General features: G+C 35.6%; 5 protein-coding genes across 8 annotated transcripts; 2 read left to right on the top strand and 3 right to left on the bottom strand.

Annotated features, from left to right (window-relative positions):
• Positions 1-464: 464 nt before the first annotated feature.
• Positions 465-2,797, bottom strand: LOC135120425 (uncharacterized). 2 transcript variants are annotated; one of them, XM_064044736.1, is made up of 10 exons: positions 2,642-2,797; positions 2,398-2,530; positions 2,248-2,308; positions 1,999-2,193; positions 1,647-1,949; positions 1,520-1,586; positions 1,166-1,466; positions 887-1,116; positions 718-794; positions 465-656 (listed from the first exon to the last, which is right to left on the bottom strand). In XM_064044736.1, exons 1-8 carry the CDS (start codon positions 2,733-2,735, stop codon positions 999-1,001), a joined length of 1,272 nt encoding a protein of 423 aa, XP_063900806.1. In that variant the 5' UTR covers positions 2,736-2,797; the 3' UTR covers positions 465-656; positions 718-794; positions 887-998. The 2 variants fall into 2 exon arrangements, with proteins under 2 accessions (XP_063900806.1, XP_063900807.1); XM_064044737.1 differs by having other exon boundaries at positions 1,166-1,463.
• Positions 2,798-8,085: 5,288 nt separating this feature from the next.
• Positions 8,086-10,923, top strand: LOC135120367 (kanadaptin-like). The gene is made up of 14 exons (XM_064044666.1): positions 8,086-8,489; positions 8,565-8,634; positions 8,685-8,788; positions 8,841-8,974; positions 9,033-9,118; positions 9,296-9,374; positions 9,492-9,584; positions 9,636-9,708; positions 9,761-9,850; positions 9,906-10,001; positions 10,064-10,210; positions 10,282-10,377; positions 10,431-10,820; positions 10,874-10,923. The coding sequence occupies exons 1-14, from the start codon at positions 8,183-8,185 to the stop codon at positions 10,921-10,923; spliced, it is 1,815 nt and encodes a 604-aa protein (XP_063900736.1). The 5' UTR covers positions 8,086-8,182.
• LOC135120410 (RNA-binding motif protein, X-linked 2-like) lies at positions 10,858-12,214 on the bottom strand. Of its 2 annotated transcripts, none has more exons than XM_064044719.1 (9): positions 12,171-12,214; positions 12,069-12,112; positions 11,854-11,917; positions 11,611-11,708; positions 11,501-11,547; positions 11,363-11,445; positions 11,237-11,315; positions 11,128-11,179; positions 10,858-11,079 (listed from the first exon to the last, which is right to left on the bottom strand). In XM_064044719.1, exons 2-9 carry the CDS (start codon positions 12,071-12,073, stop codon positions 10,974-10,976), a joined length of 534 nt encoding a protein of 177 aa, XP_063900789.1. In that variant the 5' UTR covers positions 12,074-12,112; positions 12,171-12,214; the 3' UTR covers positions 10,858-10,973. The 2 variants fall into 2 exon arrangements, with proteins under 2 accessions (XP_063900789.1, XP_063900790.1); XM_064044720.1 differs by having other exon boundaries at positions 11,865-11,917.
• Positions 12,215-13,770: 1,556 nt separating this feature from the next.
• On the bottom strand, positions 13,771-14,674 carry LOC135120435 (uncharacterized). Of its 2 annotated transcripts, none has more exons than XM_064044749.1 (6): positions 14,580-14,674; positions 14,416-14,486; positions 14,285-14,362; positions 14,073-14,201; positions 13,941-14,005; positions 13,771-13,893 (listed from the first exon to the last, which is right to left on the bottom strand). In XM_064044749.1, the coding sequence occupies exons 1-6, from the start codon at positions 14,592-14,594 to the stop codon at positions 13,853-13,855; spliced, it is 399 nt and encodes a 132-aa protein (XP_063900819.1). In that variant the 5' UTR covers positions 14,595-14,674; the 3' UTR covers positions 13,771-13,852. The 2 variants fall into 2 exon arrangements, with proteins under 2 accessions (XP_063900819.1, XP_063900820.1); XM_064044750.1 differs by having other exon boundaries at positions 13,771-13,881.
• Positions 14,675-18,834: 4,160 nt separating this feature from the next.
• On the top strand, positions 18,835-21,309 carry LOC135120427 (eukaryotic translation initiation factor 3 subunit M-like). The gene is made up of 11 exons (XM_064044738.1): positions 18,835-19,089; positions 19,143-19,293; positions 19,340-19,410; positions 19,463-19,586; positions 19,635-19,729; positions 19,794-19,872; positions 19,973-20,069; positions 20,119-20,217; positions 20,274-20,341; positions 20,422-20,558; positions 21,204-21,309. The coding sequence occupies exons 5-11, from the start codon at positions 19,668-19,670 to the stop codon at positions 21,307-21,309; spliced, it is 648 nt and encodes a 215-aa protein (XP_063900808.1). The 5' UTR covers positions 18,835-19,089; positions 19,143-19,293; positions 19,340-19,410; positions 19,463-19,586; positions 19,635-19,667.
• The last annotated feature ends 3,498 nt before the right edge of the window (positions 21,310-24,807 follow it).

Here is a 24,807-nt window from a genome sequence, read left to right as displayed (position 1 = left end):
ACACGAACTATTGCGATAAATGCTTAAGAAACTCTAAGGTTTACTTTTCAAAAAAAAAACCTTTTTTTATCTCACTATTATAAACAAAAGAGCACTAATAAAGAATTATCCTAATAACGAATAATAACATGTATTACTTTAGTCATACGGCACATTTCTATACAAAGAATGAGATTTTTATTTTAATTGAAGCTTTAATATTATCTTCTGTCCTTATCGAATAACATATCTACGGTTTTATTAATTTTAAATATAATCATAACCTGTATATATACTTTTTATTGACTGAGCTCTTCATAATTTATATTATAAAACTAGCACTTTTTTTTAAGTAGAAAGACTTTCTAAAAATAAACTTTTATTTTTGCTGTTTAGCAGTTATTACGTTCCTCATGTTTCTAACGAGTCAAAAATATGATTCTGATGTTTATTTAATTAATTTTATTACTAAAATGTAACGGTAAGCTGCTGTGCAATATTTTAAAGTTAAAAGTTCTTTTTCCGAAAACTGAGGGGGGTATGTGTCCAACAAGCAGAACTCGATCGAAGTTTAAACCTCGGCTTTTTGTTCGCAAATATGGCATCGAGATCGGGGGTTTGAATTCTTGAAAATATTTCTCGAGGGTTGATATTCTGCTTAAACTGCTCGTAGAGAGCTGTAGATGAACAAAGCAGTCAGATTCTCACGTGTGTCGCAAGTATAGGCGGGGTTTGTACCTTGCCTGAGATTATTACCTTCGGCCCACTCGGGAATTTTTTTGCCGTTGTAGAACTCATCATCGGAGGAGTCGTCACTAGTATTAAAAAGAAAGAATTTGTAACATATCCAATCTTTTAAAAAAATCCTACAGAAAAACAATATCATGAGTAAAGAAAAAGTGAGTACTCGCTTAAAAGATCAGAGATATTATAAGTTTGTGACGAACGCGGTCTCGATAGGGGCGTATTTACTACTTTTCCGGTTCCTAAAGACTATTAAATTTTTAATGAGCGCTAAATTAAGACGATTGGCGCAAAATAAGGATTTCCTCGTTAGCCGAGGAGGTGAGGGCAGTTAACTTTTCTTTAATTTCCAGTTGGCTTTGTTTGGCCTTATCCAAAAGAACTTCTATTTCACTGTACCATAAGTTAGCAACTCTTCAAAACAAACTTTTTGCGGGCGTACTCATACGAAGCATTGTTCTCACTAATGCGTGCCCTTTTCTTCGCCCCGTCGATCTCCCTCAGAAGGGAGGCCCGGCCGATGTCACCACGTGGCTCATGGATGCACGAAATGAGCGGAGATTCGCCCCTTTTCGATGGCGGATGAAAGCTTTCCGGAGGCGGGGGGGTGGGTACAGACGATAACGGCGTCTCAACGCTAACTGGTGGCTCTTCTCGGGCCGTGCATCCAAGCCGTCCTTCCGAGTTGCTCGTGGAGGACGGTTCTCCTAAAGCACCCTCCCCCTTCTCCATAGGCAGTTCTGCTTTTAAAAAGAGGTAAGTGTCCACAGGAATAAGAAACAGAGGCTTTGCTAACTCAAAAAAGACGGCTGAATATTTTCTTTAACACGAACGGCAAACTCACTCCCAGGAAGTGTTGAGTTCTAAAGACAAGGAATATAGCTAAAGTTCGGGAGATGACTTCTAGTAGTACTGAACTTTACTTTACTAGTTTGATGAGGTTGTCTCTCCCTTCCCTTATACAATTTAGATTGGACTCTCTCATGTTTATTTCTTGCGGTGCGAGGAGCTTCTAAATCGACCTCCCGCGCCTTCTTCTGCGCTATTTGAGTAGCTTTCAGTCGTTTGAGAGAAGTTAGGTTATTCCTGTAAAGTGTAGTCTTTTTCACTTTGTCCACTACTTCTCGTGAGGAAACAGCATTCGCGTTGTAAACTTTTTGAACATTATTTAAAGGGCCAACACCAGGTTTAGGTACTCTAGTGCTTCTGCAAATTTTACTTTGTTCCTGTAGGAAGCAGGTTATTCATATACTAGCAAGAAGGTGTCCTTACAACCTTTTTACAAGATTTTTCAACTTCTATGGCAGTTCTTTTATTATCAAAAATAGCGCCAGCGGCGGGGGAGTTGCTTATAGCGGGTCTTAGTGCAGTTGTAGATAATCTTTCATCTTCAAGAGGTTGAGGTGAAGTACGACAATCAGACTCTTGAAAGCCTTTATTTTGCACTTTACTTGAGGTCAAATCCGTAACCTACGAATAATAGGGCAACATAATTTTTTAATGAGTAAAAGTTAATACAAAAACCTCTTTATTAGAGATTAGTCCTTCATTTCCGGTAGCTGTAAGAAATGTATCGTTCTCAACCCTGAAATGATGTTTTTAAAATCTGCTGGGTGAAAGCGATAATGAACGTAATAAAGCTTTAAATATTATATATATCGTGTAAATAGTTACTTTAATTCTTCTTTTATACTGTTTTGGATGTCTATAGCCTGCTGCTTAATAGTTTCCAGCCAACGTAGGTTTCCCTCTGCTTCATTCTTAATCGACGCACATAGATCTTTGCATAATGCCCCTATCTTTAAAACTAAAGAAAAGGAAGTTTTTAAAATAGGATTAACATGCAACATAGTAGGGGGGGGGGAATAATTGGAAGGAAAATTATATAAGTCAGTGTAATTTTAGAAATATAGGTAACCCAAGTTCGGGATGCGTTCACAACGCTTGCTCATAAGCGCTTTGTCCTCGGACAAAAGTGCTGGTACTGTAGTTGAATGATTCATTGCTAACATTTTGCCATTCGCTTGCAATCTAAAAAAGTTAAAAGGAACTTAAGGCATAAAGATGCAAAGCAAAAGGAACATTGCATGCAAATATACTCATCAAATAGAAGCTAATATAAGAATACTGCTCAAAACTTAACCCTCACTTTTTGGGCCTTACCATCTCTGTCTCACGGCCATGGATTATGAGTCATTATTACTTTTTTATAGTATTCATTTATTAAAGGTTTGTGCTAAAACTTAGTTGGAGCAGTCAAAATGCATTAATTTTGGAAATTAATAATGTTATGAAATTTATTACGCTTAAGGTAATGAATAGTTTTATGTTTTTTATTAGACACGCATTAATATGAATATAATTAAAAAAATCACAAAGTTTATTTTAATATATAAGTTTAAAATGTTACCTAATAGGAGGTCTTAATAGAGTGTATACAATTTTTACAACTATTAATTGAGTTTGTGGTTTGAGCTTCCGTAAGAACGAATTTACTACATCGGAAGAGCTAATAATTGTTGATACATACTTCCAGGAAGATTACCATCTACTTTCTTCTTATGAAACCGTACTCTACTTTAATTTTCATTTTGATATTTTAGGTAAATTTACTATACGACCATTATTCACACTGATCGTTTAAAAGTTAAGTTATTTTTATAATAACTTACAGTTATTATAATTTTATTTATAAAAAATATATATATTTAATATTAAATTATTTTTAAGCACATGATAGGTGCCTTTACTAGTATTATATCAGAATTTTTTGAGGCATTTAATGGACAAGGGTAAAAATGGCTCTGGTATCCGTAAAATCGTCGATTAATATCGCATACTTCTGGTTCAATATTGACGGAAAAAAGGAGCATAAACAATCAATTTATTCTATCGTAGAGAAAGGGGATTTATACCTCCAGGGAAGAAATACAAAACGTAGAACGAGTATATAACACATGCAACAACACGTGGTACGGCATGAGGAACGATGACACATGTTCGAGTACCACGTGGTATGTAGGTGGTTTACTAGTTAATTTCAAAAAATATATTCTGCTACCTCACAATGGAGTTTATTATAACCTTTTAATACAGTAATTACATAAGTTAGGCCGTCCTCTATTTAAGAGGTATGAGATGCCCCAGTCTTAATTTCTTCGTTCACTACTATTAGATGCCGTCCGCCGTCCGTGATTGTCCGCTTATGCTCAGTACCATCTCATAAAACCTGGTCAGATGCGACGAGGCATCTATCCGTTGCCTTCCTTTTATAAATGGCGTGCTTCATGTGAACAAAGGCGGTTGGGGTTATGATACCCTAGTACACTTAATTCTATTGGATTTTGTGGAATTGATTTTGGAGGTAATATTTGACTATTATTAATTTTTACAATCGCAATTTACTAAAATAGCTATCTTTAGGTATATCTTTAAATGCTTGTCCTGCACGAGCAAGCTTGACTCGAGCTGCGACTACAACCACCTAGGCTATATAAAGATCACTAGAGTCAGTCATTAGAATCAGTGGAGTCTGCTCATTGAGCGTAACCTGCTTAGAGCCGGTGTGAATTGTATCTCTATCTGAGTAAGTAGTGCTTTTTGGCTAAGTAACATTGACCAACAAAATTTTAGCAGGGCCCACCTGGATTCAGGTTGGCCATTTTATTCACCATTGCTTTCCTTAACTAGAGAGAAACTATAGAGTAAGCTTTGAAATTATTTTTGCATTTTATCTTGACTTTCTACTAGTTTATCAGCTTCGAGGACCAATGCCATAATACTGAAAATTACTCGACTAGGTCCAATTAACTATAAACATTATCGGCTAGATTAGCTCAGATTGGCTTTTGGTCTAGGGCGCCTAACTCGTGTGGCTTCCCGTGGGTTTCGATCTAAGGTTGACAATTGAGTTCCATCCGGAGGGGTAATGAATATGTTTTTTACTCGAGTAAGTTTTTTTTTTTTAACATGAATCTGAAGGAATAAGAGGACGAAAAATAGGAGAAACGCCTCTTTCATCTTTCTCTAACGATGACCTTACGTTGTGGAAATACAGAAATAGGGTTTTTTAGATAACTTTTAATTTCCTTTAAAGTACTTTTTTTTTTACCTCCAACAGGACCAGTTACGGGGATAGGCTGCACGGAATGAGTTAGGACTATCTGATGAGGAGGCGGAGGCAGATGATGAATTAGTCGGCGAAGAGGAAAAGCTTGCTATTAGAATCAAGGAGCAGCCATTTTCCTGACAATTTCCTTTATGTCCTTATTTTAATTATTTATAAAGAGAAATTAGAAATAATCAAGTGTGTGCTGGTAGACTGGACAATTTTTTCTATCACAAGATTGGAACGCTTTTTTCATTGTGTTAGACATTATACTTAGTAGGGTAGTAAATTTTCTCTTCTATTTTTCTCAATCTGTTTATACCCTCCAGGTGTTAATGCGCAGAAAAAAATATAACAAAAATACTAAAGATTATAGTATGAAAGGCACATTTGAAACAATTAGGTATGTTGATAGAGGACTATTGGAAAATAAGGCCGAGTAACCTTCGAATTCGTTGCGATTTACTCTAGTATCTACCAAGGGTATATCTGAAGAAGTTCAAACTAAGAGAACAGAAAAGAAGTATTAGATGTTCAAAATGTCCTCGTGCAAAAGAGAGAAAAACTTTATAGCTGTGCAAGGGGCCATCTTCTCTTAGGCCTCTTCATGCAAATTTGTACTGTGGAAATTGTGCTGATCTTGATTAATCATAGTTTTTAATTTTTTTGTTATATTTCAATGCTGTTTTTAAACTTTTTTAAGTTACATTCTGTTCCTACAAAATAAATTTTGATTTCTTAAAAAAATACATAAAAAAATTTAAAATTATAATATAAATGGATGTTCTTTTCACTAAAAAAAATTTGTCATTCGAAAGAACATCGGTAATTAACTTTAAAGTAAAATTTCTACTTTCGTAGTAAATAAGTTATGCCAAAAATAAATAAACTACACACTAACAAATTGTTAATAAAAGTACCATTATACATCGAAGCTTCTCTCATTTTCTAAGAGAGTGACTCGAATGCAGTATTAATAACTATTAGTAAATCTACAGTAACTTTAAATGCTAAGGAAAAATAAATTTAATCCTTTCATAGCCTTTAGCAATTTTGTCTAAGTGCTTTAAAGCCGTGGCAGTATGGATACATAATAAGAATTAGTGGTCAACATATTATTAAATATGTTTAAATAAAAATTTGGAAAAGCTGGTGCCACAATAACTAGGCAACCCTTTATGGTGTTTCACGAGAAATTATTGTTCATAACAGTTATCGTTTAAATAAGGCATAGAACCCACGAAATTTGACTAAGTCTGGAGGAGGCGATGCAACATGAATAGGGCGTATAATCGCCTTTAAATGGTTAGTTTTTTGCTGAGTATAGGGTCTTTTTTCGTAATTGAGACGAGTATCTAACACAGATAGCTAAAGCCGGCGCCCTCAAGGTATACATCTAATGATAATATTTGAGGCCCACACGAACTGTCACCTGAGGTTGCGAGTTCCTTGCGCTGCCCTCTCACTATATCCAGCACCACTGGATTACATCTAATCTTCTGGACATGGTCGTTGCCGTATATGAAGGCGCGCTACACCCTTACTGGGATACTATAGTGCTTTACTTGCCCGAGTTCCAGTTTACATTTAAGCAAGGCCACTCAACGACGCCACCGCTCCTACGACCGGCGGAGTGGGCAGCCTTCCCTTTAATGAGAAAGGGTAGAGCGCCATCTTCCCCTATATTGAAGAGCTGTTTGATCGACTTTAATTCTCGGACTTTTTAAATAGTGCGTCTTCCTCCCCTCACATTGCTTTTCGTAATTTAAGTGAACGACATCTCATAACCGGACAGCCATCTTATGTAAATCGCCCTCCATGTAGAGGATAAGTCGATCTACTCCTAATCAGGGACCTGCCTTATTGCCCTTGTGTCTTCAGAGCTGTCCAGCACACGCTTGCCAACTGGTGTCGGCATAGGACGATGTAGGAATAGTACTTTATAACTACGAAGGGTAAAGCCCTATTTTGTAGAATCGCACTTCATCGCCATCGCTGCTGACCTTCATTGAAGCTGTAAGTCCGAAGAGTTCCTTAAAGCAATTATTTGGCTTTTATTGGAGGAGAACGTCAATTATATAATGGCAGAAATCAAGACGGTGGCTCAATCATCTTCTTTACTTCACACTAAAAGCAAACTTTCGTTATACAGCGAACCAAGTTTTCATGTATCGCGTTTCTGTCTAACTATGGCAAATTCCTCTTCTAAAACCTAAAATTTGCTGGCAATAACATTTTTGACTTAAGCAAAAACAAGATGCTGCATGTCATTACGGATGCGCCTTGGTTTGTGCAAAACGATATAAGACCTTCAATTAGAACTACAGGATTCAGTTTTTAGACTCAATGCCATCTCTATCTACGCACAACTTACTATTAGATTCTTACCATGCAAAAAGTAGACGCCCTCTTTAAAGGGCACTAAATCACTTATTAAGACACGAAGTCCTAACGGAGAGCTTCTTTCGAGGTATGGAACTGTACGCGCTACCGTCCGCGTGGCTCATTTATATCAAATAAGAGGTTTGAATAGTAATGTTTTGAAAAAAGGACCAACTGTAAATTTACTTTTAGTCTAAAACCCTATTTTTGTACGCTAATATCTAATCAAGATAGAGCTTAGAAAATAGGTGTTTGCTGCTCCGCTCCAGCACCGACAAATATTGAAAAAATTTGTTTTTGGATAATAATGGAAACCAGTCCTCTATAGTAGTTTAGCCTTGGCAGTCTATTCCCGCTCTAAGCTTAAAATATTAAACCACTATGTAAAATTATAATCATATACTATCTCTTTGTAAGTACCCCTTTTTATTCTTACACCACTGTTTATTAAGCCCATGATCTATAAAAGTAAGTGCCGCCCTCAAGTTTAGACCAAGGGTGGCCAACACGCGACTCCCTCCCCCACTCACTGCAGTGACATAGACAGCAGTGCATCGAAATAAATTTAAGTAAACTTTTTTACTATTATTCGATTCAGGTGTAAATGTAGAGCAGGGGTACATATGCGTTATATTTTAGAAGACTTAAAAGAAATGAAAAAGTGGTACGTCTAATAATTTTAGTCGAATATAGTGGCACTTTAGAACAAAAAGGTTAACCACTATTGGTTTAGGTAGTTTGTAGTCAGTTAATGGGACCACATTTTTAGCCGTTGCGTATTTTTTCAAGGGTTATATGAATCTCATTTAGTCCTTGCGGACTTTAGATAATCCCCGTTAACTACTATTTATTTTTATTTTAACCTTTTAGTTGTGTTAAACGTAAACCATTTTAAAAGGCTAACTTTTTTGTACACCTGTGAGAAAAGAGCTCGCATAAAGTTAATAAATATTTGCATAAAACTATGCTATGTTTGCAACCCCGGCCCCTCCTCGGAAAAATAAAAAGGACAATCGGGTTATAGATCCTTTAAACGCTTCACAAAAGGCTAATTCGTTAGAGGATTCTACTCTCGACAGCAGTAGTAAGACTATAGTTAATGAAATCATACTTTCGAAAGAATCACTAACTTCAACTCACGAAAATGAGTCTTCTGTAAATAAAGGAGCAACACCCAGTAGTAAGGAAACGGCTATCTTTCCTTCTTGCAATTACATCGAGCCTTCTTGGAGCTCTTTACCTAAATACAACTTCATCTTTGAAATCATAAAAAATGGTTTTTTATGTATTCTCATATCTACTTTTTCATTTTAAACTTAATTTATTATTTTTTTTTTTGGTTATTATACAGGTGTTATTATCGAAAATATTGTGTTACACAACAGCAATAAAACCTTCTTCACTTTTGGCCGTATACCGAAGTATTCTTTTATAAGCCTTTCGTATAAACTTAACACTCTCATTTCACCAGCTGTGATTATGTATTAGAGCATCCGTCCATTTCTAGGTTTCACGCCGTATTGCAATACCGGGATAACGGGGGTCTTTATCTATATGACTTAGGAAGCACTCATGGTTAAATTGCTTCGGCCTATTATTAATATTGAGACTGTGATCTGCCATATAGGCACGCGTTTGAACAAGCAACACATAGCGCCGCACATGTACTACCGCCTTCGTTCTGGCTATGTCGTTACTTTTGGGTTATCTACTCGCATTTTTGTTCTTCACGCTCCTGAAGACGTTCAAATCCAAGATGAAGTAATATTATAAATTCAACCGATTACTAAATGTGTCCTTTTTAAAACAAAACTTGAAGGAAGAACTTGAATTATTAAGAAAGAAACAAGTTTTACATAATAATGAGAGAGATGATGAGGAAGAGCAAGCAAATTCCTGTCTTTGGTAAATTTTACAATTATAATTTCTTACTTTTGCTTCTATAACATTTGATTTTATAAATTCAGGGAAGCTTACTTAACTACTTGTAAAATTACAACTGTATCCTTATGATTTAATACTTTTTTTCAATTGTTTTACTACTTTATAACGCTACGATATCTTTTTGTTGGTAATGTGTAGGGGATTTAGAGAGGATGCTACTGAAGAAGAGTTCTTTCAACACGAAGAAAGTGATAGTAAACTTACCGATAACAGGAAGGTTTAAACCTTATGTCGTCTCTGTTTCCTAGTTATTTCAAGTTTTAATCGACATTTAAAATCTAAAAGCATTTTTTGTGTTAATTCTGCTTAAAATTTATTGTTTAAAATTCCTCAGAGCAAAAAATGGGAAAAGGATCCTAAGAAAGCTTTAATTAGTTACTTTGAAAGCGAAAATTTAGACGTAAACTACATCTTTGAAGAGGGAGGGGTGCGCCATTTTGTTGTTAGAGTTTGCTAGACTTTTATATTTAACTTGCAGACGAGGAGAGACAAAACTTTTATCTGCAGAATTAACCTCCCTGTGCACGTGGAAGGGGAGCAGTTGGTGGCAGGTGACTTCTTAGGACATGCACTTCTGGTGCTTTTCTGCAATTTATTTGATAGTTGGTGAAGCTAAACGGAAAAAGGACGCCATCTTTAACGCTTCCTACGACGCCTGTCGCCTTCTAAGTCGGAGAGGCATGCTCAGCTCTGGTTCGCTCAGTTCAGTTTTCACCAAAACACATAACAAGGCGCTCGCAATTTTTAGGAGGGCGACGGGCTAAAGAGACCGTAGCCGCCGGATGGGGTGGCCCCGGTGACGAGGACGATGACAACGATGATTATTTGGACAGGACAGGCGACGGTGCACAGTGACTTTTCTGTACGCATAGAATGCGGAGTTTCGCTGAAACATTTGGCTGGCAGTCGAACGAAAAAGGGCCCGAAGGGAGGGGACTAAAAGCGCCGCACGGGAAATACACACTAAAGAGAATCTGTTGGAGAAGATAAAAAAGCTTCGAGAAGAGCAGAAGAGGCTCGTTGATAAGCTCATTGCGTTGCCCACCGTTATAAGTAAGATAAAACGTTTATTGCTTGGGGCGGAAACTCTTTAGATGCTTCATATATATATATATATATAATAGCAGCTGAAGATGCTGAAGACGAACTGGAAAAGTACATGAGTAGAATCAAAAACAGTGTGAACGCCAATAAGAGAAAAGCCATTCAGAAGGAATTGGGTACTCTAGCTGAGCCCTCCGCCGGCGTGACTGTCGCCTCATTACTAAACTAGAGGCCATCTGCTTAAAGGTTGCCGAAGCGGAATCTTTTCTGCAGCTTATAAGGCCGGTTAAAAGAAACTACATGTCGGTTGCCTACCAGCTGCAAAATGAGCTTACACCACATAATAATAACAATAACAATAGTAGTAGTGGTAATAAAAGTAATAACAGAAATAATGAAATTGATATCAATAGTAGCATTGATAGTAATGAGAGTAATATTATGAGCGTTATAGAAAGTAATACTACAAGCAACAGCGGTAGTTACAAAGCAAATGGCAGCGAAGAAACTACTAAGCTGGAAGCCACGAAGAGTGGCGAGAACAAGAAAGATAAGAAAAAGAAGACGAGCAAGCGCGTGTTTGTGGAGGAGCAAGTATCCACGTGGATGCCCCCTGCGGGTACTACGTTTATATCTTTAGTCTTATTTATTGCTACTATCACCGTGCGCCAGACCAAAAAGGAGACGGCAAAACCCACTTGAACGAAAAATACGGCTACTGACATCTTTTCTGATAACTATTTGTTCGTTCAATTAAACCATTAACTCTTTCTCAAGCTCTTCCAACTGCCTTTCTTTGCTTTTTTTTCTTTTTTTCGTGGTCTTTTTTTTGTTTCTTGGCAATTTTCTTTTCGGCGTGTTTCAGCTCTTTCTCTTTTCTATTCAATAGTTAAAATCCAGGTCATTAATTTTAGTAAAGACAACACCTCTCTGATTCTCGTTTTCTTTCCATTTGCGAGTAAGGATCCACGAAGCCCACTACAACAAACAAGAGCACTTAGTAGTACGTTATATGCTAAAAAAGTAAGGAGGCACCTTGCTTCTCCTCTTCGGCTTCTGCGCTTGGAGGCCGGTACTCTTTAACGTGATTGACCCGCATGGTCCAACCCAGAAGCTTATAGTATACTTAAAACCTCGCTCGAGTTAATTCATAGAAGTTACCTGTATGCCGTTCAAATTATCCACCGCTAGATCAGTGCTCCGCTGATCTTCATAAGCTAAAAATCCAAAGCCACGAGATTCCCCTAATAAACAAACACAATGGATTAGTGAACATAAAAAAAAATAGGCCAAACGCACCTGACTGTTTATCCCGGATCAAATTTATGTCTAAAATCTCACCGTATCTTTAGTGTAAAAAGTATTTAAAAGGAACTAAATAAAAATCAGTACCCACGCCAATTATTTACTGAGAAAACACAGCAATTATGTCTCCTTCGGTTAAACTTTTGGATAAACCTCCAAAGTATAAATAAGCACTATGCCTATAGTCTTCATGCCAACTAGCCTAAGCAAATAATGAATCAGAAAGAGAGCTGAAAAAAGTTGTGCTAAATTGGTCAATAAACAGCAATTAAAATCTGAATGAAATTGGTAAAATATTATAGTGGATATGTGCAAACAGTACAAGAAGTTAAAGAAAGACATAAAACCTTAGTACCACTAATCCCAAGTGAGAGTTCACGCATGTTAAGCTCATGTACACTACGAACGTAGCTAAAAGTTATCAACAAGTATTAGTTATTAGTTACTTTAAATATTAAAGTTAAAAAAGGTTAAAGATTTTAAGGGTCTCGCAATAACGAATCGTTATAGTAGTAAAACTCAAGCTACCGCAAAAAAAATAAGTATATAAAATTGATTATACTTCATATTGGCAGAGATATATTCTTATAAGTCGTTATATTTTTCCTAATTTAAAAATAGTTAATCCACTCGATGTTTGCAACTGTGTAAAAACACTTCATACCTTTACGTAATAGATTTCATAGGTAGTGGCTCTTGACTCGTTCATCAATAAGTCAAGCAATTTTTCATGATTGGTGGACCATTCGACTGCTAAGGCAGCCAAGCTAAGCTTGCCAGAGGACTTAGGCTCAAAGTTGCCTTGCATCGAGTTATCAGGTTGGAATGTACAAGTGGTAAGCTTAGAGTATTTCGCACCTAAATAAATTTTTATGAGGCTATGCTTACATCGGATAGAAGTTGTAAGCTTAGTTAACCCCTTTTCTTAATTAACCTCTGGGGTTTTCTTATACCTAGATTGTAAGTTAAAACTGTGTCGGGTCGGTATGTACGCTATGAAAACAATATAATATAGCGCCTTGATAAACTGACCCTTCCAACTGTTGCATAACGACGTCTATCGAAGCTAGCTAGACCAAAAACTGTTTTAAATTAATTGTCAATATAGTGTAGTTTTTAAGAGTATAAAATGCAATTATCAAAAAAGTCAAATGGGTAAAAGATTAATAGCTAAAAATTTTTGAAACGTTTCATATTTCATAAGTTTGCAAGCATAGAAATCGCTTGCATTTTAAATAGGTTTGTAATAGCTAAGTACTTAAAGGTTGACAGCAAACTTACTAATACCTTATTGGTTTTTGTTAGTTTGAGTGCTTAATATAGTTTGCTTTTTCAAACCTAAGTCTAACTTTTTGGGTTATAGATTTCTAGGCCTGGATTTCAGGTATTATTGGTGTAGCAATCAGAATCTTTACCTTTTAAACAATATTTGTATACTACAAAAGTATCACTAGAACCTTAATACCAAAAATTGGTACTTTCGTTGTATCCTTCTTACAAATTGCAGTAGAGATTTGATATAAAAAAAAGAGTCTCGTACTTTCAAAATGTAAGGCATAGAGTGACCAAAGGTCTATAATAAAGATAGTAGGAACCGCTGTTCCCCTTGGTTACAGCCAAAATTGTTCACTACACATGAAAACTCTCAAGGAAGGCTCCGTAAGCCTCTTTACCCGAACTTGTGTCCGTAAATCACTCTGGATAACTATAATATTTTTAATTATAATGCTTGCTCTTCCTCTTTTCTCATTCTTCATAACAAGAAATCTTATGCTAAGTAAGTTATTACCTTTAATTTTGTTTATTAGCTAATTTAAACTTAATAAACCTAACACTTATTTCTATACTACCTCGACTAAATTGCTTAAAGTTTACTCTGGTCAGTCTCAAAACCAGGATCTGGTGGCGGCAGTGGTATCGATTATTACTACACAAATTATTTTAGCTGCCTGGGTTATAGTTGCGTGGAACGACTCGGACGATTTTGCGAAAGAGAAGTCCGAATAAATCTCTACCTTAGCTCTTTTCTTTTTATTTTTAAACTGCTTCTAAAAATTTGTGCGAACTAATCCCTAAATAAACTGCCCTAGCATTGTCTTTTTCTAGTTGCTCTTAGTGCTTTATTTATAGTTCGTTTTACTCTACAGTAAAATAAGGTGTTTGATATAACTATACCCGTTAAATTTTTTTTTTAAGTTAATGGGTACCCAAAAGGATATATCGTTAAATAGTAGGTAAGACTGACTTTATTTAATAAAGAGGAATTTTTGAAGGAATATAACTTTATTACTTAAAATAATTTACAGTTTAAGGCAGGTGTTTAAAACCCCAGCTGCGAAAGGGACTTTAAACATAGAGCAAAGCCAAGCACTTTACTAGTTCAATGCCTTAAAAAGTATTTTGGTTTCCAAATAATGATATTAAAGTTAAATACCGATAAACGCTGAATGAGTCTTAGTTGGCTTGATTACCTCGCCCCGAACTATAGCGTCAGCCCTCCTTCGAAATAAGAAATAGTATAGTATAGCAAAAAACGCACATTTAAAAGAGCAATATTGTATTTTACTCCATAAGTATGGGACTAAGTACAAGCTGGTTTATTAAGAAAGCAAGTGTTGCAATAGTTAAAGCTATAAAATTGGCGGCGCCTTTCTGGAGTGACAACCAGGTAGCAGCCAGCAACATCCACTCCAATCTATTATAATAATGTTAAGACGCCATAAAAAACATATTAAACTCTTTCCAATTAGCGAAAATTCTAAGTTCGACAATCATTACCTGAACTGTGACTTAAAAACATGCCTGCTGACCTCGAAGGCTACCCTTCTTTTAAGATTTTTAGCCTTTAATTTCGATCTGTATGAAGAAATGAAGGTTAACTTATAAGCTTGAAGCAGCACACAACATACCTCGCCTCGATGGCAATCGCGACAGAGGACCCAGCCCAGAATTTGGCAAAGCTGTGAGGAAGAAGGGAAAGCTACCAGATAATAAAAAGGCTTTTATAAAAATCATTAAAAAGGTAAAAAACTAAAAAATAAAAAAAAACTTCAATATGTAAAACGGTGGATACGTGTAAGAAGCTCATGATCTATCAATTTTTTAGTAATTATGAACAAAGTATTAGGCGCTAAAGTTGAGTCTTGGTACTCACTCAACAACACTACAAGTTATCCGCGGTAAAAATTAAGTTTTATATCACGCACTTTTTTTAATACGGCTTAAGAAAATTATTATTACTAAGATTGGCGTCTATCTGAGTCATGGACACTCGTAACGAATTGGATTACAACTGCATCTAGTATACCTCGAACAAACTTTTCCTCTCATTTATTAATTAAGTAATTAAGAATGTTATAAATTATTTAATTGTGTAATTTAGTTTGGTTATAATTCTAATTGAAAATTACAATATTGTTAGCTTTTCAACTTTTACTAGTATAATCCTAACTTGATAATTAAGTGTGGGTCATTTACAAAATGACTAGAATGCAGCTAGTTGGAAATGGGCAATTAACACGCAAACTTTAAGGTTTTAAACTTTGTGCAAGCCTCTAAGTATATAAAAATAAAAGTCGTTTACGTAAGCGGTATCATTAGGTGTCTAGTTGTCTACTTTTGTAAAAGTGAAGTAATATTTAAAAAAAAAATAATTTCGTATGACAAGATTACAAGAAACTTAACATTTATTTAAAATTTATTTTTACTTTATGCATAAGAAATATAACCTAGGAAAACATTTTTCAAAAAATTAACATGAAAATCTGTAAGAATGGTAGCTTAGATTTTTACAAAGATAAAAAGTTATGTTTAAGCTTAAATAGCCTTGCATTAGCGGTAATATCCAACTAATAAACGAATAACTTCTGAAATACTAATTTTTCATTTACGTAGAGCAAAAAGTTTGGATTACCGAGGAATACATTTGATATATTACAATACAATAATAGTAGAAATCATTTAAATTTTAATAGTAATGGTACCTCTTAAAATTTTTGTAGAAACTTTAATATGGTTAAAAGTTAAATAACTTTTGTTAGTTACTTCATAATACTTTGTTTATTAGATAAACTTTAATAAATTTGTGATAATTAAAATATTTAACATATTGTCGGTTTTTAACTGACCGTTGAACCCCCATGAAATTGTCTGTAGTGTTATCTTTTGCCCCCTCAAGTTTAAAAGAACGCCATGATGTGGAAGGAGGAAGGGAGTAGAAACAGGTTTATTCATTTGCGAAAGCGCGAGCGTTGTGTAATTATACAGCGTGGCAAATTTTAAAAATTGCTTATATCAAGTACTTTAATTGTAATTTAGCTCTAAAGACAGTAATAATATAATATAAAAAAAAAAGTTGGAGCACTACAGTCTCTACGACTTTTGAATTTATAATAGTTAAAGCGTTTATAGGACTGCCTTATATCTATTAAAAACAGCATTTGTGATTTTTTGTTAAAAGGTAAAAAAGGGAAAAAATTAAAGGGTAGCTTCCGTTAAATCTTTTCAGATCTGTTATATTTTTGTCCAATAGCTTAAGATCATATATAACCATGTAAAATATAGGGGTGTTGAAGAACTAAAAAACATTAAAAATTTTGTCCCCCTAAGAGCTAGGCCAACATACACTGTACTACGATCTAGCATTCGCCCCCAACTTAATTTAATTTGGATCGGGTTTAATTGCGAACAATGTATTTTCCAAATCGCCCTAATTATATTTGGCTTTTGACTTAGACGAATATCAAGGCTTACAATTTAAAATTAGGGACTGATTTTGTCACCTTCTTTATAATGGAGTGCCTTTCGCTTACTTCTTCTTCTAACGTTTCTAGTTTCTAAGTTCTATTTTCATTCAAGCTCTTGAGTATAAGTTCTATTCTCGCCTATGCACAACTTAATACTGTTTGCCATAGCTCCAATCTTGTTATAAAATCTTGGTTGCGTTTTTACTTTTTTGAATCTACTCTCTTAGTACTCAAAGAGTTTAGATGTAAATGCATACCATCTCAGAGAGGAATGTACGCCATGCACATATGCACTCATTTGTACCTATATTTCATTTATAGTTTTTTTTACATGCCTACTATTCGCCTATATCATGTAGCTAAAAAAAATTTGATGAAAATTAATTATTCTGCGCATAGTGAGCTTTCGGAAACGTGCGTCTTTCAAGGATTCATATGCGAGCTCTTAAATCCATTGGTGGTTTAAGTGCCTGTTCCCACGCTCAAATTAGGAGCGGTTGCAAGTAATTGCATTATAAAAAGATCAAGTTATTAGCAGCCCAGCTCATCTTAAAAAGAATCGCTCCGCAAGACATATAGTGCATCGATCATTAACCGCCGAATTTGTACTGTTGTGATGTTGTTGTATTGTTATTCCTAAATGGCACAACCGCGGATTGGCTATAAAAGCTTAGTTACATGTACACCCTAGGAATAAATGTGTGAATAAATTAAACAAATTACATGTATAACACAGTAATTAGGCTGCCTCCCTACACAACAAGTGCCACAAAGGATACAGAGCAGAAAAATTAAATCCCTTTCTACAGGGGTATGGTATCTTTATTTATACCCAAGGGTATACTGATTGATGGACGCACGTGGCTGACAGTATTTCCAAGCGTTATACCATAATAGGAAGTATGCACATTGTATACAGGCGCAGATTTTTGTGTAGAGCAAGTTATTTTCTTATCGATAAGTCGCATAGTCCACCTAAAATGCATCAGCCTTTTCGGGTGAGAGGTGGGGGTAGTGCAATGTATAAGAATTTACGAGAGTGAAGTTAAATACGCGACCATCAAAGACCGAAAAAGAGAGTCAGGTTGGTAGGAATCGAATCCACGACCTTGAATATGCGCATCTATGCTCTTAAGCGCTGAGCTACGACGACAACTCTCGCTCCTGGAGTGATGGTTACACCACGTGTTAAACCTGTTACATTGCGTTTTCTAAGAAATTTTTTTTTTTCATTGATATCCTTTTCTCTTCCAGTCTAAGTTAGTAAGTGCTGTTCAGTAGCATGGTGAATGTGAATATAATGGAGCGGGGCTCTTTTATTAGAGTAGACTGTCGTTGGTGTGATCTGCATGCATTAGGATTCGCAAGGATTGGGGATGTCTAGCATGCACAGCGCGAATAGCAAGGATACGGTGTGTATTCACTCATTAAAGTTTAACAAACATTATAAATGCTATTATAACCTTAAACTAATTTTCCTTTTACGGGTTAACAATTTGCTGAGTTAAACCAAAACTGGAAGGGCATAATAAATCCATCTTGATACATTTTTAACTGACTGTCACGTGTTTAGAGTACAATTAGTAGGAGAGCCTTAGTATCACTAGTAGAGTTAGAACACTATTTTTATAATTATTAACAATTTTTTACAATTTCACGAAACTTATAGTAAAAATGTACAATTCGCACAATAAGACTTGTTTAGAACAAATATAACCTTCACCCGAAAAAAAATTGGGTAGAAAAAAATTAAAAAATTTTAATATTGACCATTAATAAAAAACTATAAATTTAAGTAATAAAAAATTACTTAAAAATAAGCTCAAAAAGAGTTATTGCTTACATCGTATGTATCGATTTCTAAATTTTACCTTATTTTAATTACAGGAATCTACGGTAAGTACTAAGAATTTAAATCCCATAATCTGAATCCCCCTCCTCCAAGAGGGACTGGGGCGCCTTAAAGTGCATTCTTCGAAGGAGAATCATTACTGCCCCGAAGACGGAGGTGCAGCGTGAATATATATGGCCGGGGCTCCCGTCGTTCCACTCAGCGTAGTAAAAAACCACGATCAGGAGAGGCAAGAAACCTTTAAGTACTAGACCCGAGATCGCCGGAGGGCAGCCAGCCAAGGACCAGCCAAGTTTATCAGAATTTTGTCTGTAGGGGAATTGTACATGTAGCCACCAGACCATAATGCGAGTTGGCACCGACGGGAATGGAACCCGCGACCTTGAGGTTGCGCGAGTATGCTCTAACTACTGAGCTACTGTGACGGTTACCTTCGGTCAATAATTCACGTATATAACTTGGTTTAAGTTTCCCCGGTTCTGTTTAAATTTTACTTTTATTCTGTCACGTGCGTTGGCTACCGTCCCGTGGTGAGTCAGAACAGTCTTAAAGTTTCTGAGGTTGCCACTCGACATTTTCCGCTATAACTAAAAGCTCGGTCCTACAGGGTGGCATCCCCAGGTGGACGTCTACAATGAAAGTTTTTTTAGAATATTCTGATAGTAATATAAAAGCCTTGTGTGACGCGCATCCAGAAATTATTGAAAGAGAAGAAGATGATGTCGTCTTATTATTATTAACTTATCTTTTAACTACTCTTATAGACACCGTTATCTTTTTTCTTTTTTCTCACTTTTTATTAAAATTTTATTTTTTTTTTCTAATTGTTCGGTTTCTCTATTAAAATATAAATATATATTACAGCAAAATATTATATGTTTTCAAGATGCTCTCGACGTTTCGTTAGCTTGTGAATATTTGTTATCTTTAGATATTGCTACTTACATCGATTCTCATCACAACGACGACAAAGTTTATAAAGCTTGGTATACATAAGTATTAATTTTTTATTATGTTTATTAATTTGAGACGGTTAAAGCAAACAAGCTATAATAAACGCGCAGCCTTCTAAGGTTCTTCAAGCTCTCGTGGACTCTTCAGAAGTTCTTTTTTCTTTAAAAGGCGATGCAGCAGAAAGTTTATTGGGCTGTTTTATAGTAATTTTGGCTGCGATTCCTAATGAAGAAAGGGTTAGAGTTTCTAGTTTTCTGTATGAAAACATTAATTTTTTTTTAGTTAGATCTGGTTAAGCAACTTGTTGCTCGCCTCTCTAGCAGCACCGAAGACTCAGTGTTACGGGCTAAACTGTACAATTAGTTATTTAACTGGTTATTACTAAATAAATTATAACACCAATAGGTTCTCTTTGCTCTTCAATAACTTGAGTTCTCACGATATTTTTCGTTATTATGTCTATGATTCTTTGGTGGTTTTTCTTGGAAAAGTTGGAAAAGTCGCAAGTTTGAAGCCACAAATTAACCAAGTTTTTATTTTGCTACCAGTTTTAAAATTATTATTCACCATTTTACAGTTGGATGAGTGGTTTGGGGAGTGGGGAGTCGACATGGAGCAGAAACGTACGCTTTACAAGCACTTTTTCGAAGCCGCTCAACAGTGCGAAGAAAGGTTTTCACTTCTTTTTTTTAATTTTTTGCTCTTTTCCTCTTCTTTATGTTTTTTATGATAAAAGTGATTTTGCCATGAAGTTTATATTTAAGTATCTTGGCTCCTTTGATGGAGAATCTCCTGAAGTTTTGGATGCTGCTCGAGTAAGTTTTACTTTACCTAGTTTTTAAAAATCCTAAGTTTATTTAGTATTAATGTTTAATAACTTTTGTTTATAAATATTACTTTAAATATGGTTTTTAGGATTCTGCAATTTCTTGTATTTCGTCTGTCATCAAAGTCCCCAAAGTTTTCCAAATGGATCATTTACTTGACTTCGATGTTGTTAACAATTTAAACGGTTTATTATTATATATATATAAATTTAAGCTTCTTGAATTGTCGTTAAGGCCATCCTTCTTACGATCTTCTTGATATTTTTGTTAACGGGAATTTGGAAGACTATTATAAGTTTTATGGCGAGAATTCCGATCTTATTTCAAAGTTAGGTCGATTATATTTTTTAGCTTTTTTATTTTTAATCTCAATCTCATATGAATCAAAGATCTTGATCACAACAGCAACGTTAGGAAAATGCGATTGCTCACGCTTATCTCACTGGCTCATGGAAAAGTTTTATTTTTTAATTTTTTAAATCTTATCAAGTTTCTTATATAGTAAATTTTAGTCTGATGTTATTTTTTAACAAATAGAATGAAGTTGAATATTCTCTTATTGAAACCTCTTTACAACTCCGAAGGGAAGACATTGAGGTTTGGATCATCAACGCGATCGGGGCGGAGTTGCTCGAAGGAAAACTCGACCAAATGAATTCAAAACTACTTGTCAGGTTTGTGTTTGTGCTTTTGCAATTCTGCTTGATTCCAGTTTATTGTCCACATTTTGGGGTTTTCTACTTTAACGATGCTTCTTGATTTCTTTTATTCTAATTATAATAAATTTCGTATGTCTTATAATGTTTGTTATTTACCTTATAAGTAAAATCCTATTTTTTTAGCGTTGGCCTTATAAAACCTTTACAATCATATATATTCCGCTTGAAATTTTTTTAGGTTTTTTTATTTTTGGTTATTATGTTTTCTTTACGTGAGGATTTCTATTTATTGTATAGACGAAAATATTATTTTCTTTTTCTTTTTCTTTTATTTTACACCTTAAAATTCGAGTCAGTTTATCAAAGCTCATATTGTTAATCTTAAATTATATTTAAAGTTTTAGAAAAGTTTATTACAAAGTTTGGGTTTGTTTTGTTTTACATTGACTTAATCTATCTGTCAATTCCTAAGTTACGTAAACTTTATTTAATTCTTGCAGGGAATTTTATTTGTAAGTTTTGGAGTTATTTACTAGTTATTTAACCAAAGCTTGTTTATTTATTTTTACTAAATGTATTATCGGTGATTCGATTGTTTCTTTATTTTTATTATATTATATAGTTTATATATTTATATAAAATAATTAATAAACTTGAAAGGCGCGCCATCTATCGCAATTTTTCGACGAGCCACTGGCAGCAAATTTACGACAGACTTAGCACTTGGCAAGCAAATATTGCTTCTTTGTTAGAATCTCTTGAATGAAACAGTTTGTTTTTGCAGATTAGTATTATCTTGTTCTTAATAAATGTTTTTTTTTCCTTGTTTCACTCAAACATAACTAACGCCTTGTAAAGGCTATAACCATTCCTTCTTTCTGCTTTCAAACTACTTGATAACGTTAGTATTCTGCGGCTTGACGCGTTTCCGTACGCTGGGGATAATATATGTTGCAGGGAGGGACGATTATAAAGAATATTATTTTTCGTCTGGGATTATTCGTGCATGCCTATTAAGTTGCGGAGTCTAGAAAGTTGCTAACTTCTCAACCTTAATTGGTCTGGGTTTGCTTTAGTGCTCTGGAAAAACTTCTACTGGCCTGTTACTGCGGCTTAAGAGTTTACTGAGATGAGTAAATACAACGCGGGACGTAATTATGTATGAAGTAACGGAGTGTATATAACCGCAATCATTTTTCTTGCGTTCTGCCTAAGTAAGACGGCACGGATTCTATTACTTACTTTACCAGAAAGTGCTTTTGCTTTTATTATTTTTAGCTTTTCTATTATATAAAGTGCACTCTATGGTTAATAAGCTTAAGTTACTTATTTTAAACAGTAATATATACTCGTTTTTACTGTTAGTTAGTATTTGTTCACCCCTACTTTCCATTTCTTTGTATATTATTCTTAGAGAGCTTTTACTGAGCGCGAGTAATTTTGTAAAAGCTCTCAAAAGAACCAAACATAATTGTAGCGACAATTTAGATGTTAAAAACCTTTCGAAGCGAACATAAATATGGCAAAGGCCGGCAAGAATAATAGCTTAGATTATTATTCGAGGAAGTTGTATATAAGTTCACAAGTATACATGTGAACCTGTTTTTTAGGAAATAAAAGCACTTTATATGGTAGGAGGATATAGGCGAGTGTATAACATTGCAATTCCACAGGTGTCTCCTTAAATCCATTTACGCTGTTGTAACGGAAGAGTTAAGTTATTTTAAAAAAGTAGCACCGAGACAGTGCATAAGGACATGTTACTTTATTTACTTTTGCTCTTTTCAGTAGTGAAGTTCAGGATTGAAAGCTTTTAGAACTCAATATGGTGGAAAATCTAACAAAACTACGTAACAATTTTGGAGCTACCGAAAGTCCTTTCTTGATTTCGGCCCCCATCGCGAAATGGTTTCGCCGCATAAGTCGTAGCCTTTTTGTAGGCCTTTTTTATTGACCTGAAAATACAATTTAAATATTAATTAAGGTGAGATAAGACAAATAACGTAAAATTAAAATTTTTGATAAAATAAGCAGTAGGTAGTCACACAAGGGAGTGTACCCCTTTAATAAAATATTTGTCGTTAAGAAATACACACGTACAGCTACTACATCGGAGATCAGAATGGAGAGTTGTCGTAGCTCAGCGGTTATTTATTTATTAATGTCGTTCCTTGGCGCTCTAACGAGTTAACAACCTTGAACACACGAGCTCTCAAACAGGTTCTTGGTCGTCCACGTTAGCAAGTAAAATTACTAGCTTAACACGGTTCCTTCACGTTCAGTGTAGGCCCCTAACTTAACTTTCAACCGTCAGGCTAGGAGTGCGCCGTCCCATTAGTCGTAAGGGAGTCCTTCCGCTAATAGGCGGTTGGCGTATCCAGCTATCCATTCGTAGAGGGCCACGGTACATTTTTAAAATGCGAAGTCAGCAGCTCGATTCATAGTTCGTGGAGTGTATCATTGCGCACAAACCACGGCGCATTTGTTAAAAGGCACAGCAGTTCGTTTTGTCGCACTTGAAGAGAGGACGTTATTGCCAAAAGGTCGTAGGCCCAGGCAGAAGATGCATACTTCTAATTGGCCGAATGCACAGCACATTAAACCTTTGCTTATCGCGCAACAAATGTTTACTTTTGTGGCATAACAGAGGATATATCATCTGAGTCGCTGCCTTGACCTTCACCGCCAACTAATTTACGTGTGGGCGCCAAGACAATATAGAATCTATAGTGACCCCCAGGTATTTTACCTGAAAACACCACGTAATTTCCATACCGCTAAAAATTAACGGAACCTGCAGCGCGTGACGTCTTCGATATAAGAGGCGCTTGCTCTTTGCTGCGTTAATGGAGAGGTCCCATGACGACACCAGCTAGCAAGCGCGTCGAAATAAGTGTAAGTGCGGACATGGTAAAAAGGGTGACTTTTGACGAAGGATAAACCATCGCACCACCGGCGTAAATGGCGACCCGCGTGTGAGGGTGAACTGGAAGAGGCATGTCGCTCGTATAGAGCATGAACAGCAGTGGTGGTAGAAGAGGGCCTTGCGGTATTCCCACTGTAAGAAATCGACGACAGCGCAGCGCCTACTCATGCGTTGTGGACCCTGTCGGTTAGGTATCACTTGAGAACTTCTTGAATACCGCGCGGTATCGCCAAAGCAGGTAGCTTGCATAACAGGCCACCATACCGCTCAGTGGTTAAGAGCATTGAAGCGCATTCTTAAGGTCGTGGGTTCGAGCACCATCATCAGTTACTCTTCTTTTGGTAGGTCTTTGAGGGTTTAGTACGCAACCTCGCCCCCATAAATTCTAATAGTCTTTGCCACCAGTGTAGTGAATATCAGAGCTTCAAAAATAAAGTGCTGCGTTAACCCTTTCTTTCATAAACCGCCGGACACTAAAGTTGGCCTATTTTTATAAAAGTGATTATTTGCCTGTTAAAGTTAATTTGCTTATGTATGTTCATTTTTAATTTAAAATTTTTACTGTTTTCAACGCACGTTCGGTTGAAGGAAAATTAATAATGCAAATGCCTCACAAGCAACTTTTTGTGCGTGCTTGTTTGCGCATGTAAATTTTTATGTTAGTCCCAGTATCCGACGAGCAATGCAAAAAAAAAAAGTTGCTGACTGTCGTCACCTTTATCATCTTACTAGCGTCAACGGGCTTGATAGTATAACACAAGGAAACAAAACACTATGTAACTTCGATCAAAACAATGCAAACAAGTTTACCAAATTAAATTTACAGATAGAATGATATATTGCCAAATTATTACTATTACTAGGCGCTTGTTGACACATTAAAGTAGCGTGCTCTTCCGCAGTTCTTGAATTTAGTGTTGTTTACTCGTAGCTAATCTAACTTTGGCTCTTTTTCAGTTGGATGTCCTTTTTTTTCCACATAACATTCCTAAATTACCTGTATGATCTATGCTTGCATCTCATGAAGTAAACTTAACGCCAACTGTTAGGCAGGTTTTTGAAAACCTGGCAAAAGGTGACGAATTTTTTAAGACTATAACTCAAATTTCAATCTTTAAAGTAACTACTTGTTCCCTTTGTTCTTTCTGCCCTACTGCATTTTTAGCAAAGAAACAAGAACGGAAAAAATATTTTTTCTATCGCTCAAAGCTGTCCGGCCTACTTAATTTTACACAGTTCTCTTCCATATGTTGTCCAGATTACTAAAACCTTGATGTAGGCGAGTACATCTACGTCTAAGAAAAGCGAAAGGTTCATTGGTTAAGTAAATTTAGTGAT

This window comes from Zophobas morio, unplaced genomic scaffold (genome assembly GCF_036711695.1).
Source record: "Zophobas morio isolate AGI-343-1 ecotype UQ-CSIRO unplaced genomic scaffold, CSIRO_AGI_Zmor_V1 ptg000379l, whole genome shotgun sequence".
NCBI lineage: Eukaryota > Metazoa > Arthropoda > Insecta > Coleoptera > Tenebrionidae > Zophobas > Zophobas morio.
The sequence above is the reverse complement of the archived record's forward strand: the minus strand, read 5'-3'. Positions and strand labels throughout refer to the sequence as shown.

Coding starts and splice junctions, on each gene's coding strand:
- LOC135120425 (XM_064044736.1), bottom strand. CDS start 2,735: ATGTTAGCAATGAATCATTCAACTACAGTACCAGCACTTTTGTCCGAG. Junction 2,309..2,397: donor AGTATAAAAGAAGAATTAAA/GTAACTATTTAC, acceptor ACATCATTTCAG/GGTTGAGAACGATACATTTC. Junction 1,587..1,646: donor AACCTCATCAAACTAGTAAA/GTAAAGTTCAGT, acceptor CCTTGTCTTTAG/AACTCAACACTTCCTGGGAG.
- LOC135120367 (XM_064044666.1), top strand. CDS start 8,183: ATGTTTGCAACCCCGGCCCCTCCTCGGAAAAATAAAAAGGACAATCGG. Junction 8,490..8,564: donor CTTTGAAATCATAAAAAATG/GTTTTTTATGTA, acceptor GTTATTATACAG/GTGTTATTATCGAAAATATT. Junction 8,975..9,032: donor ACGTTCAAATCCAAGATGAA/GTAATATTATAA, acceptor CAAAACTTGAAG/GAAGAACTTGAATTATTAAG.
- LOC135120410 (XM_064044719.1), bottom strand. Junction 11,446..11,500: donor GATCCGGGATAAACAGTCAG/GTGCGTTTGGCC, acceptor TTTGTTTATTAG/GGGAATCTCGTGGCTTTGGA. Junction 11,180..11,236: donor AGCCGAAGAGGAGAAGCAAG/GTGCCTCCTTAC, acceptor TGTTTGTTGTAG/TGGGCTTCGTGGATCCTTAC.
- LOC135120435 (XM_064044749.1), bottom strand. Junction 14,363..14,415: donor GCGATTGCCATCGAGGCGAG/GTATGTTGTGTG, acceptor TTCTTCATACAG/ATCGAAATTAAAGGCTAAAA. Junction 14,202..14,284: donor GTTTTTAAGTCACAGTTCAG/GTAATGATTGTC, acceptor TTATTATAATAG/ATTGGAGTGGATGTTGCTGG.
- LOC135120427 (XM_064044738.1), top strand. CDS start 19,668: ATGGAGCAGAAACGTACGCTTTACAAGCACTTTTTCGAAGCCGCTCAA. Junction 19,730..19,793: donor GCTCAACAGTGCGAAGAAAG/GTTTTCACTTCT, acceptor TTATGATAAAAG/TGATTTTGCCATGAAGTTTA. Junction 20,218..20,273: donor CGATCTTATTTCAAAGTTAG/GTCGATTATATT, acceptor TATGAATCAAAG/ATCTTGATCACAACAGCAAC.